Source organism: Quercus suber, unplaced genomic scaffold (assembly GCF_002906115.3).
Source record: "Quercus suber isolate HL8 unplaced genomic scaffold, Cork oak 2.0 scaffold_659, whole genome shotgun sequence".
NCBI lineage: Eukaryota > Viridiplantae > Streptophyta > Magnoliopsida > Fagales > Fagaceae > Quercus > Quercus suber.
This window is the reverse complement of record NW_027070100.1, coordinates 175604-190230: the sequence shown is the minus strand read 5'-3', so window position 1 is coordinate 190230 and position 14627 is coordinate 175604. Positions and strand designations below refer to the sequence as shown.

Genomic DNA, 14627 nt, shown 5'->3' with positions numbered 1-14627 from the left:
ATCTTAAAAGTTTAATTAAGTGATAGAAAAGGTGTTTATTAATTATTACCCTTGTTTTAAAAATTATAAAGGCTATTACTAAACAAGACTCTAGTGAGTAAAAGACAATTATTTGATTCTTTCTTAGATTAAGAATTTTGGGTGAGACCAAACTTTCATCATAAAAATTAGATTGAACTTGGACAAGCACAAGCGCATGTAACAGTGCCTTTTTTTTTCTTTTTCTTTTTTTTTTTTTTTTTTCCTGCTAAAATTTAATTTAGTTCCTTAACTTTTACTTCAATTATTAAATTAGTACTTTTACTTCAATTATTAAATTAGTTCCTACGGTTTAATTTTTGTCAATTTAATCTCACTTTGTCAAAACAAGTCAATGGTCCTTGTATCTAATTTTCTTAGCAAACAATGCAGGCTAAACACTTTTTTTATATTAAAATTTTAACTGAAAATATAATGAGACTTGTTTTATGAGTATTATTTAGAAATACTTTTTTTTATATTAAAATTTTAACTGAAAATATAATGAGACTTGTTTTATGAGTATTATTTAGAAATAGGAACATTTTAAAAAAAAAACATACGCATACGCACGCAAGAGAGAATAAAATTCTAACATAAAGTCACACCAGATTAACTCATTTAGAAACAAGAACTGTTTAAATGACTGCAAAAACTACAAAGCCATATTTGACTCATTTTAATAAATACCCGAAATGATGGAACTATGACTATTAATATTTAATAGTAGTAATAGGGCTCAGCTAGTCCGCTTAAATTATTGTTTCTTCTTTTTCTTTAAAAAAAAAAAAAAAGGAATTATGGTTTCTTGAAGTTGTCCACTTATCCAAGCTTAATTAAAGTCTGCCTAACTCTCAAAACAAAACAAAAAAATAATAATTAAAGTCTGCCTCTGAGTTCTGACCTTGATTCTTAACCAAAAAAGGATGAATATTGTTTGACATAAATCAAAAGCAACTTTTTCCTGCATATACTTAAACACCATGCAAGCCCCTGAATAGATTGGTATGTGTTGTTAATCCGCTGGAGACTGTTAATCCCATTGATGTTCTGAGTTACTGGTTTTCCCATTCATGGTATCTCTGGAGGCCGCCGTGTCACATACCAACGCATTACATATACCTGTTACATAATATCCCTTTTTTTTAGCTACTTTTGCCCTCATCTCCAACACAGTAGTTCAAAAACGACATAGTTGTACAAAGGCTGTAGACCTTGTACTATATTATCTAAAGATCAATTGTATGGGTATGCCTTGAATGCATGGTTTTCTCAGGCCTGCTTAATTCTTTTCTCAATGCCTCAAATCAATCCACACCTTGATGAATGCCTTTACCACAACTCTTTTTTTAGTAGGCACCTGTACCACAATTCTCTAAGATGGCTTGACCCTGCAAGTGCAACAACCTTCTAGTCCCATCTGACAAGTGCAACAATTTTCCAGCCTAACTGCACAAGTCTGTATTGAATCAAATGAGCATTGGTTCATGGAGAACTATATTTTTAGCTCATTTCTAGTTGTACATACAAAATGATAAAACTTCCATTGGCAATGCAACTTCTACAAATATATTACATAGTACCATGACCATCACCCCCTAGATTCACCAACAATTTTAATTAAACAATTCTGACTTATTCTCCCAGCTGACAACACAGGGATCAGACTGATACTATAGAGCAACAACCAATCTAATCTTTGCCAAGCTAATTAAACATAACCAAACCAAACCAAACAATCAACACAACTCAAATTTTGTGTTAGGAAGTCCTGACCTCGCCACAGATTCAAATGCATAAAACACCCACACAGCATATTTAACCATCACTATCAAAAGGAGAGAAAAATAAAATAAAATAAAATAAAAAGGTGAAGCCTGACGAGAAACCATCGGAGAAGCTAACAGTCACTGTTCTTCAATAACACTATTTCTGCCTCATCTTGCAACCACCCTACGAACTGCCTACAGATTTAACCTATACATGCTACTGAATTCTAAGTATAGATCCAGATTGAAGCAATACTGCTACCATTGGGACTGGTATTGAGCCTTGGTTGAAAGGACACCTTTGATCAATAACTGGTTTGTGCAGCAAAACTTCAGGATGTGCCATCTGAGGAAGAAATATCATTTTTATCAGAGTTGAGATTGATATTGGCCTGCAAATTGTCACCTGATGCCACCTCATTTTGTTGATTCTCATCTTTCTTTGAATTGAGAAACCGACCCCCACATCCCCTTGCTCTTCTCAGTGCATGCAAATGTCGAGATTCATGCAAATATGGCTGCAAGATCAGTTGAGTGAGGAGCAATATATCAATTTACGTTTAAATAATATAAAATTGAAAGACAATTAGAACCAAATAAGACTAACACTTAAAAGGATAAAAAGGCCAAGCAACCTCACAGATCACTTATGTATTTATTTGGCAACCCACAGATCATTTATTTATTTATTTGCTCAGCAGATGTAGGAGGGATTGAACCCCAGAAACTAACCCCACATAGGCCAGAATGCCATTGTAGCCTATGAAGCAAACTCAACACAATTTTGAATAAAAGAGGCAAGAAACGTGTGGCTCATAACATACCTTCCTAGACTTAATAGCTTTATGTTCTGATTCTGCTTTTGCACGAGACTGTCGACGTCGCAGGATGCCATGATATTGTTTTGCATTCACAAATACAGGTTCCTCAACTGCATCTGATGGCAAAGGAACACCAGCCTGCTGGATTCCCATCAACTGAAGATGGACCTGAGAGGTAATTATCCAATAATTGTAAGGTGGATGGTCATAAGCAATGTGTGGTCTCAATATCAACAATGACCATATGTCATAAAGAATTAGAGATCAACATATGGCATCTTTTTTATCAATGTATCGACAGATAGAATCAAAGAGAGCATACCATTGGTTGCCCACCATAGGGCTGTGGAGGATAGGGTTGTGCATCATAGGGAGCAAAGATGCTTCTATAATAAGGATCTGGGTACGGGTATGCCGCCGGTCCCTTCAATAGAAAAGCCAATATGGAATTAGTTAAGTGTGTGATATGACTTGGTTCCAAATTTAAATTTGAAAAAAAAAAAAAAAATCGGAGGGAGAAACCACAATCTTTCTGTCAACTAGTTCAGTAATAAAACTTCAATAAGAACTGTTGCCACCAAAACATTTTTTAATAATACAAGAATGAACAAGAGAAAGTTTAGAATTCATGCTGCCTTGAAAGGGAGAAAGGGGGTTTTCTTTTTTGGGGGGAGGGGTGGCTACTACAACCACCTACAAAAGAAATTTTTCTAAGCCTATTGTTCTAATCTGCATTCATTAATCATGAGACATTATTGTAATGCAAACATTTGAGTTATGGCTTTCACATGTAATCAGATCAAGAAATGATAAAATACTAGTTGAGTCTTTCTTTTTTATTCCATAATTTTCAGTGTTGCCAATTCATATTTTTTTTCAAATCCTAAAATGAGAGCATACACATCACCAACTTCACTTGACTGCTCTAAAAAAAAGGTTGATTCTACTTCTTTTTCCTTCTATTTTTATTTTTATTTTTTATAACTAATATAATGTTATTAAGATGGAGGAACTACCTCATGTACACAGGATGCATACTTAAGATAGCCTAAAATTGCAACACATGCAAATTACAATCGAAATAAAGGGGAATCAAGTGAAATCTACAAAAGAAAGAGTGACACTATAACTCAAAGCACTAGACCATTCAAACAATGATCTAGTGAAATACGTCTTCAATTGAACCGCAAAGTTTTCCAAATCTTCAAAAGTTCAGCAATTCCTCTCCCTCTGCAAAGTCCACAACAATCAAACCATAAAACAGGGAAGTAGGGAACCCTAGTACCCAGGTTATAAAAGCAAAAAACCTGTGACCTCAGTCCTCACTCAATGACACTACAAAGCAGATTACCTTAGCTAATGTGTGTAGAGCTGTTGGCTAGATGGTTGAAAATATAATGCGCTGCATTGGTTGCTTAATGCTCCAATTCTTCTGCATTTGATTTACTCATAGAACACCAATCCACTAAAATATTTCACAATTTTTTCAGATCGTCCATTGTCAAAAAATTTCTCCTTGCTGCTGTCCAAACAAAATAATCCCCACTTGTTAGGGCCCTTGGCCTGATAAATATTCCTCCATGGAATGGTTCCCGTTAAACCTCTATCAGAGCCAAATAATAAGATTTTACCTCACCAATCAATGCCCTCCCTATTCACGATAACTGAATAACTCAGTAAACTGATCCGCTGACCCAAGTTCCCAATCCTGTACAGCCCTTATACGTTTGGAGTTCACTATTGAACCAATTCATTTAATCAGCCATATACGCATCCCTATCCAGTGCAACACAAAAAAGCTTAGAAATCAAACAATTTAACATAATCTCCCCACACTGTGGACCATTCCAAAAGCATACTTGATCCCTAATCCTCACTATGAAAGTAGCATGTCCGGAGAACTCCCAGCTCTTCCAAATGCTTTTCCACAAACTTACCCCCTTATGCAACCCTAACTATCTATAACTTAGATATAATTATGCCAGCTTTATCTATAACATTGCAGTCTTATTGTTACCTAAAAACACAATCATGTTCCATTGATAAAATAAAGGTGAGACCTAAAAGTAAAATAGGGTCTCTCTTAGCTCAAATAATCCTGTTCATCAATGACAAAATTGCAACATGATTACAAATAGTTACAGAGCTTAATTTTTTTCGGAAGCAACCCAACTTTTATCTTTTCTCTAGTTTCATTCTAAAGTAAAACACAAATACAAAAAAAAAAAAAATAAAAGAATTCATTACAACTTTATTTATTTAAGATGTAGTACTTATCAAAAAAAAAAAAAAATATATATATATTTTACAACTTTATTTATTTAAGATGTAGTACTTATCAAAAAAAAAAAAAAATATATATATATATTTTTAAGATGTCGTAAACAAGGACCGCCTAGTAAGACAATTCGAAAACCAAATATGGTTTCAATCGTGTAAAATCAACAGCTTGATGAATTCCTCATCATCATTAGCATCCATTAAAAGAAACATTAATTGAAAAGATATACAACCCATTTGTCATGAGTTGTGAAAGATAAAGGATCAAAGTCACCATTGAAGCAAGAGTGTAGTAGCTTAAACTCCTGTTTTACAACAAAACGCCAACACTTCATAAATTGCCTTAACACAACTTGTGGTGCTCTTCACCACTACCAACTCTTTACCAGATATGCATCACCCAGGGAAAACCACTGACTAGTACATTCTCTAACAATGAAACACAATACCTGTTTGTAAGTACAGTGTGACAATGGAGGGGTGTAGTCGTGGTACACAGTAAACAAATGATAAACATAAAAAATAAAAAAATAAAAGATGAAAGAATGAAAGAATGAAAAAGAAAAGAGAAGGCAAAATGATACACCTATGTAGAAGAAATGTTAAAGTTAAGTGTGTCAAAGAAGTTTTCACCTTTAATCTAGTACTCCCAATTGGTCACCAACATGTCACATCCTCTCTAACACCAGAAACATGAATAGCATTAAGAGCATAAAACCGCCAATCCACAGCCTCCAATTCCTAAATCATGGATGGTCCTATTGAATCTTAGATTCCAATGGAACTTCCTTCCGACCAATCCATATGGCTCACCACAGTTGCTCTCCTAATAATGGCAAAAGAATAGAGGTGAACATATCCTTTAAGGAGAGCTCATACATACAACCATGACAGCAATTGCTGGCCACATCAAACCTTTACTACTTCAAAACCAATTCTATTTCCACCTAAATTATCCGAATAAACTAAGTTTTTACCTCAGATTCTTTTTTTCTTTTTCTTTTTTCTATTTATATCCTTGCATTCCACTTTTTTCTCTCACTGCCTGCATCCAGAGTTAGATACCATGCTCCTGAATATAGATAACAATTGTATATTGATCGCTCCAATACCAAAGAAATGAGAAAGTCTATTGGTCTCCTTAGAAACCTCTCTCTCTCTCAACCTGTTTTAGATTTTCTTTTTCCTTTTCTTTTTTGGGTTTGATTGATTACTCTGCTTCGGTAACTCACCATATATGGTATCTTTTCCCAATATTTGATTTCAAACTTCTTGACCGCTGTGTTCTCACTGCAACTTCAAATCCTGAATGACAATCATCTTGAGTCTACTAAGGAAGATACCCACAAATTAATATATATCAAATAATATAAGCATGAAGAGATCCTTTTCAGGTGTATCATTTAACACATTTTCAATTATTCAAATGTGAATTTTTAGAAGAAAGAAAATAGGATAAAATCAACATATACACTACTATGACACAATTTTTATTCACAACGTTCATGACCGCAAGGCTGGAATTATCACCAGTTACAGATATGTTCAGAAAATAAAAAATGAGGATTATTAGAAGGTTATCAGGAACAAAGAAGATTCCTAGGAATATTTGGAACTTGATTGAATGACAGTAAGGAACCTGGTTTCAAGGTAAGGATTTAACAAAAAGAAAGAGTAGGGAATCAGTCTCTTTTAAGGATCTAACAAAGACAGTTTATCATAATACAATTGGCTGATGAAGCCCAAGTGCCCAACACTATGTCCAGGTTAACTTCAACCTTTTTTTTTTTTAAAGAAATTTATATATGTAGCAAACAGATTATTTAATTGAAAAAAAAAAAATTCAATGTGGAATATGCTAATAATAACACAAACAGTTTAAAAGTTGACTTCAAAAGTAGTACCATAGCAGGTCCTGCTCCAAGTTGTGGAGGTGTTGGATACTGAACATTAGAGGTAGTAACACCAGGGTGAGACATTCCAGTTATAGGAGACGAAGAATGAATCCGGGATTCTGAGTGCTTTTGCTGCTCATCAGCTTCACTATTATCTGGACAATCATTATTTACAGAACATAAGTATTTAAGTAAAATTTTAAAAAATAATAAAAAATAAATAATACAAGAAAGACAAGATAAAGCATGTTTAGACCAAAGAAAGAAACTAGCAACCAGTAAAACAAAGTGTAAAGGCACCAAACTTTACAACTGAAGTGAGGGACTCCAGCTTTAAATAATCAGCCTAGTGACTCAACTTGTACAATGAGATGTAGGTAAGTTTCTTGAACATAATTATCATAGCATAAGGGCAACACACGTAAGCAGACAATAAGAACACTGTAAAGCAAAATTACCATGGATGGCTATGCACTTTGACCGTGGTTCAAGAGGTAAGAAAGTGAGCTGAGATCAGGGTAATTCAAGTTCTAATCTAATAACTAAAAAATATTTTTTTGATAAGTTAGTAACTAGAAAAATATTACCACAGAAGGTAATGAAACTGCCAACAACAGTGCACAAAAGAGCCCTTTGTTAACAAAGATTGAGACCTGCCCTAAGCCACAAGAAAAAGAGCTATAGTTATAATGTGAACAGCGTCTTTGTGAAATGGGAAGCACAGGGAAAGATTTCTTTCAATTTAGACTTACTTAAATTTGGAATCAATTGTATTATGAATTGGTCAATTGTATTTTATTTTAGCATTTTAGGTTTAATAGTACTTTTATTTAATGAGCTATAGTCAAAGTCATTTTTGTAATTTAATAATTGGGATTCCTTAAGTCACTTAGAATTAGGTTTACCATGTCAATTAGAATTAGGGTTTCCTATGTTAGTTAGAATTAGGGTTTGGTATTCTATTTAAGCAAAGCATTGTACTCCTTTGAGAGAGGATTAGTTTGATGATGAATAAAATTTCTCTTGAAATTGTCCCAATGGTCTGGTGCTGCTCATATCAGTTCTCTCTTGCTTGGTGTTAACTCCAAGTAGGCCCAGGTACCAAGTATAGGTTAACTACCCTTCATTTTCTCATTCTCTATTGTTGCGTCATTTTGGTTTGTCCTGCATTACTTTGGATCTGGTGATAAGGTAGCAGCAAACTCATGCTGAAGATCCTAGAATCAAATCCTTGGAAAAGCATGAGCTAAAAAAGAATTAGATCTTCTCTTGTTATGGTTATTCTGTTTCTATGGAACTGATAATGATGAAGGGAAAAAAAACTTCTACATTTTAAATGAAAAAAATAGTGTAATTTCCATATAACAGACGATGAAGAGTTAGGGAACAAAGCAGAGGCAATTAAGTTAGACTGAAGCTCATAACACCAAATATGCCGGTTCAATTACAGCATATTAGAATTATAATTTAATCTATTCACAAAGATCAAAACAGAATTTTTCTATTCACAAAGATCAAAACAGAATTTTTAACAGGGGAGCACTGATATAAGATTTTGAATCCAGATTTTCTAGAAAATACCGGAAAGATCGTTCACAGAAGAAGTCATGAGGCTGTAATGCACCCCAAATCCTGAATCCCGACAGTCAAATCTGGCAGCACAACCAACACTGTTAAATTAATGCCAAAGCATTCCAGAGGCATGTTAAAAAAGAGATCCTAGTCACCAAAATCATGCTCATTGGTCCAAACTAGGACCTTTCAGTCACTAAATAGTATCAAAAGGTTAAATGCTTAATATTTAACATTTATGAAAGCGCCTGAGGAAAAAGAACAGGGGAAAAAAACTGATATTCAGCACCATAATGCCAAGCACCAAAATAGTGCAGTGAGAATACAACTGCAGGAACTAATTTAATTTACTGTTGGAATACACAAGTATACCGCAAACCAACTAAAATATTACACATAAATAATACCACTGATCAAAAAACATGTACTATGCTTATCATCCATGACATTACTAGGGTTGATTAACTACCTATCAAAAAACAATTACTAGGGTTGATTAACAAATACCAAAAAGAAGTAATTGATATTAGAAACTAAATTTATTCAAGTAGTTACAGCTACTTACTATGGTATATATAATCATTCATGGACTGAGACATATTAGGACTCATATAGTTCATTGCAAAAGCATCAGAGCTTCATTATGTCATTAAATAATGGACAAACCTAAGGTTCATAGAAGGTGAATTGCTTCAAGAGAAACAATTCATATCAACAATGAAATCATTCAGTTCTTTTCCTTTTTTTGTACTATTGGAATGTTCTTTCAATAAGATCAGAAAACCCTACCATTTTTTTCTATGCATACAGTGGTAGAGACTAGAAGATGGACAGACAATTTTTCATAAAGAAATCAAGAACCCACACATTCACAAATAGCAGATAAAACTGTTTAGGGTTGATGGCAGATGAAGTATATCTTCTCTAGGGTATTTAACCAACAAACATGGAATATGCTCCTAACAATGATGATTTTATCAAAGTTAGTCCATATGTCAATGGAAATAATCTATTGATTTATACAAGGACAGAAACAAAGGCAAACTGCCTCCATTTTAATGACTAAAGAAACATAGCATAATAGTCATGTCAAGGAATTATAGTATCCAATGACTAAGTCAACTTAGCATATAGAAAGTGCAACATCAGACAAGGTTTTAATTGAGCTATATTCAGTATTTATAACATTAGATTTATAATGATCTAGACCAATGTATTTGCACACAGAGCTCTTCATTAGGTAATTTATTGGCAGGTAAACCATTTTGATATTCTTTTGAATTACTGAAGAAGCCAATGGCTGAAAGGAAGAAAACAAGAAATCAATTGGAAACTCGATAAACTTGCTAATTTTTAAACCCAACAAATGATGCATATCCCTCAATCTTCACTTAAGGCTGCATTTGTTTCGACATAAAACGTTTTCCCCCAATAGCATTTTCCACATTTTTGGGTGTTTGGTCCAGCTGAAAATGCTGGTCAAACAAAAAAAAATTCTGCTTGACCAGAAAATAACCTTCACAGATACAGACACAACACCCACCCACCCACCCACCCTTTCTCCTCCCTGTTGCTACCACATATTTCAGTGCCACACTCAGCCAAATCCTAACCCAGCAACCCCCAATCCAACAACCCACGACCAAGAAACCCACGCCATTGCTGCTCCAGTGCTTTTAGTATATTGATCTGCTACACCCCTCCAAGCGAAGCTGCCAATTTCTTTTTTTTTCCCCCCCTCATATTTGATGAGTAACCTACAATTTTCTTGTGATTGCAAAAGCCTATTATGGGTTTTTTTTTTTTTTTTTTTTTTTGAGAAATTAGTTGATTTGTGTTGTTATGAGAAATCTATCGTGGGTTTTTTATTTGCAACAGGTAGTATGAAATTATTTGTTAGATCTTGTGTATAGGAAAAATTGTGATTTTAAGTGCAAGCCAAACACCTGAAAATGTTTTCCAAAGCATTTTCAACAGAAGACATTTTATGCCAGAACAAACATAGCTATATATTCATCCAACTCTTGCAGTTCAGATAATCACAACAAATATTAGCACCTCAACACCAAGGGCATTACAACATCATCCAGCACACTGCAACTTCAATAGAAGCCACTACATGAAGGTACTAGGTATTGACAAAAGATAAACCACCACCAGCTAAAGAAAGATCTTTTAGAATTTTTTATTGCTCAGGAAAGACAGTATCTAAAATTTAAAAGATGAACATATATTTTCTTCTCATTTTAAACAATGTCAAGAAAGCAATTGGTAAAAAGCCTACTTTGATCCTTATATAGCACAACATAGTTTAATCCATATTTGGTAGCAGACTGAGAAAACATATCTATTAAATGGAAAAAAAAAATTAAATAAATAAAGAAAAAATAAGATAAAAATTTCTTTTATTAAATTTAATTGTGCTTGTTATCATACTTATTGAAAGAATCATGGGAAGTAAACCATTGATGTACCAGTGACAATTTATTTAAAAAGAAGTATGATGACCAACTCCATTAAAGAAACTATATGCCATAAAGCAAGGTTGACTTCAAGAGAACTAAAGCATGACAAACATAATTGGGTTTGGGATAAGTTTGTTAAAACTTATAATACTTTCTTTTCTTTTTTTCTAATAACTGTAATTAATTAACAATTTAACAGACATTCAATTTCCAAATTGACCATGCAGATGTCTCATGAAAACTGACCCATAAATTTTGATTTTACCTGTGGTCTTTTAAAACGAACCGTAGCTTTCATCTTATATGATCATAACCATAATAAACTCTTTCTGAATTGATAAAAGACAGTACCTATGCAGACATGAATAGAATAAATCTTTCTGATTCAATGGATAAAGCTTAAATGCTATCACCTTCACTTTAAAATGTGTAGACACAAGGTGGCTTCACAAACTTCTTCCCTACATGCCTCATTCCCTTCCTCCATTACCTTACTTAGTTCAACCATCTAACAACCAATCAGCTCTGGCCACACATTTGGCCTTTATCAACATTCCTATATGATATGCCCAGATTGAATTTTTTTTTTTTTTTGGGATAATTCGATAATTGGGGGAGGGGAGATTTAAACTCTGGATGTCTCAGTTCAGCTACAAGGCTTTGGGCATGCCTAGGGTATAATTCGCAGATAAAATACGAAATAACTAAGGAGTGATGTTTACCATAACACCACTAATTCCCTTGTTCACAATTCTAACTCAGTATCAACACAAATAATGCATTAATCAACAACCTTAACTGTCAAAATAACAAGTTCCTCAGCAAAAATTATTAAAAATAAATATATAAATCAAATTTCAATCAAATTACCAGAAATCAATTCAATAAACTAACTTAAACCCGAAAATTCAACTATACTACGACACCAAAACCTGGAAAATTCAGCTCAACTAAATCCCACCTCAATTATCCATGTAAGCCCCAAAAATCAGCTCAAATTCATGTAAACTCAGGTAATTCAACTCAATTAACTTACAACCCATTTTAAATAAATTAATTAAATAACATTCAAAACAATTCATAAAACTCGCCGAATTACCCGTTTGGTTGCCCAGAAACCATCAAAAAAAAAAAGTTACAAACTCTCATTTTTCTCAGCAACCAAACAAACACCAGAGATAGATAAAGTTCAAAAACTCTAAACAATTTTTCCATTTCTTCTAGTTTTAATTTCCGAGCAACCAATCACGCTTCCGAAAACAAACTATTAAAAGAAAAAAAAAATTGGAAATTGAACAAACTAGGGTTTGGAATTTCGAAATTTACCTTACAGGGAAAACTTCTTCCCAGGCCGCTGTAATTTGAAAACAAATTCTCTTCTTCTTCTTCTACTACTACTTCTACAACTTTTTTTTTGTTCTTTTCCAAAATTAATAAAAAATTCTGTTTAGGAAAAACTTTTACGGGAATTGGAAATCCATTAACCGCTCTGCTGTACTTCACTGCTACCTATCCAAGCGACACACTTCCTTTTTGCCCTTTTCCAATTCCCCTAATAAATCCTTTTTTTTTTACCATCTACCTTTTTCCAATATATCGGGTTTTTTACCCGATATATCGGGTTCAAACCGGGTTTGTGCGGTTACATGTCAAGCACGTTTGGTGGGCCAGACATTGATCATGACCGTTAAATTGAAAATGGGGAATTCGGGCAGCAGAGTAGGACTGACGGCAAAGAATGGAACAAATCTGAGCCACAGAATATGTTGAGCAGATTGAATTTGTGGTTAGGATTTAAGAAGTGACTGCTGACCGCTGACCGTTGTTGTTGCCGTTTGTTTTTTTTGGCTCTGTGTAAGTGTACGGATCAGATGAGAGTGGGCCCACGGAAGAGATGGAAGATATATAGGCGTCATCATCGATGATGATCAATTACGTAATTTTGATGTGATATCTATATTTTTTTATTTTATTTTCCAGTTTGCTTGGCACCAATAAAGTAAACTTCTTTTTTGCTTTGCCACCTAATTAAAGTAAAGTCATGTAATTTTTATTTATTTTTATTGTATGCTACCTAGGAAAGTCTAAATTTTTAGTCTTCATTGCTTAATTTCGTGGTTAGTTTTGGACCGCAGAACTTGCCAAAAAAAAAAAAAACCATAGAGAAATTTTTGGTCAAGTTTATGGTTGAGGCAGGGTACAGAACCCATGATAAACTTGGTCAAGTATATATTACACCATTGTTTTTGCAATTAATGACAAATGGTGACCAAAGTAAATTTGAAGTTTTCTCTTCTTTTTTTTTTTTTTTACACATTTTTAGTTAGAAAATAAGGGATTTAAACCCTATACTTTTTTAGGAAAAAAACATTAGATTTAAGTGGTGAAATTGAATTATAAGACTCTTAATAATATGTTAATATGATATTAATAAAACGAATGAGTGATGAGAGAAATGAAAAATAATGAGTCCCTAACATTACTCTACCATGCACAAAGAAGTTTCTTTTATCTACTTTCTCAAAAAAAAGTTTCTTTTATCTAAAATTATTTTTATTCTATGTGTTTCAATTAGTTTGACTAATAAATTTTTTTTTTCCTCTCAAGTAAGAGATTTAAGATTTCAGTTCCATCTACCACCAACCAATTAATATCTTGGTATAATGTTTAAAGAGCAATTATCATATAGCATTCACCACAGTTTGATATACTACATGATCTTTATTAAAAAAATTAAAAAATTAAAAATATTAGGGCTAATAGCCTTCATTTTAAAATTATATAGTATATATTACGATAAATCTTATCCCTATTTATGTTGTTGCTTTCCCATCTATCCGCTTCCATATTCGCTACCATTTTACAACTGTAGCTGATAACAAGCAGCCATAGGATTATGAGATATGTTCTGGTTAGTTTTACCCTTCCTTTTCTTTCTCTATCTCTATCTTCCTTTTTCTTTTCACTTTTTCATTTTACATATTCCTTCTTTTACTTTCACCAATCCTTTTCTTCAATCAAAAACCTTATCCACTCCACTGAAGATGAAGCACTCGTCATCTATTTGGCACCAAAATAAAATCCAATCTCCAAAGTGCAAGCATAAGGTTGCTTTATTAGGTAAGATTGTTTTTCCGATGCTGTTGTTTTTGTTAATTTTGGCTAAAGCACCTTTTTGGTCCATAAGATTTTATCTAAATTTAATTTTTACGACCTCAAATTTCATCCAAGTTCATGATAACTTTAAAATATATCAATTTCATTGCTTCTTTCCTTCTACAACTAAAAGAAATTGTATAGGTAAAACATAAAGGTGACACAAGATTACCAATAAATATGTTGAAGTTACTATGTGATATTGTTACAATCCAACATAATTATATAAAGCATTCAATAAAGATTTAAAAAAAAAAAAAAAAACAGAGACTTAAAACACAAGAAAAAAAAGAATGTGACATAAAGTTACAAAAAAATGTGATGTATCCATAAATGAACTATTACATCAAATGTGACTTTATAAGAAATCTATATATATATATATATATATAAAGCTAAACCCTAGAGAAAATTCAATTAGCTTTCAATTGAATTTACAATTTTGGGCCATGTATTCCATCTTATTTTTATTTTTGTGCCAAAAAAATTATATATATATATATATATATATATATATTAAAAGCTAAATCTTAGAGAAAATCAAATTATATTTTAATTGGATTCTCAATTTTATGCTATGTGTCCCATAAAATGAGAAACCATTACATAGATTAGTAAGGTATAATTTGAACATCTTTTAAAAAAAAAAGT

The 14627-nt window shown here is 32.9% G+C and overlaps 1 protein-coding gene and 1 long non-coding RNA gene across 3 annotated transcripts; both read right to left on the bottom strand.

The window, feature by feature from the left end:
• Positions 1-1543: 1543 nt before the first annotated feature.
• Positions 1544-12373, bottom strand: LOC112031479 (nuclear transcription factor Y subunit A-7). 2 transcript variants are annotated; one of them, XM_024064172.2, is made up of 6 exons: positions 12147-12373; positions 8365-8435; positions 6793-6938; positions 2931-3032; positions 2612-2776; positions 1544-2305 (listed from the first exon to the last, which is right to left on the bottom strand). In XM_024064172.2, the coding sequence occupies exons 2-6, from the start codon at positions 8390-8392 to the stop codon at positions 2120-2122; spliced, it is 627 nt and encodes a 208-aa protein (XP_023919940.2). In that variant the 5' UTR covers positions 8393-8435; positions 12147-12373; the 3' UTR covers positions 1544-2119. The 2 variants fall into 2 exon arrangements, with proteins under 2 accessions (XP_023919940.2, XP_065621945.1); XM_065765873.1 differs by lacking the exon at positions 8365-8435.
• Positions 3535-4895, bottom strand: LOC136064298 (uncharacterized). Its single transcript, XR_010625938.1, has 2 exons — positions 3960-4895; positions 3535-3838 (listed from the first exon to the last, which is right to left on the bottom strand). It is a non-coding gene; the product is annotated as an uncharacterized LOC136064298 (long non-coding RNA).
• Positions 12374-14627: the final 2254 nt, after the last annotated feature.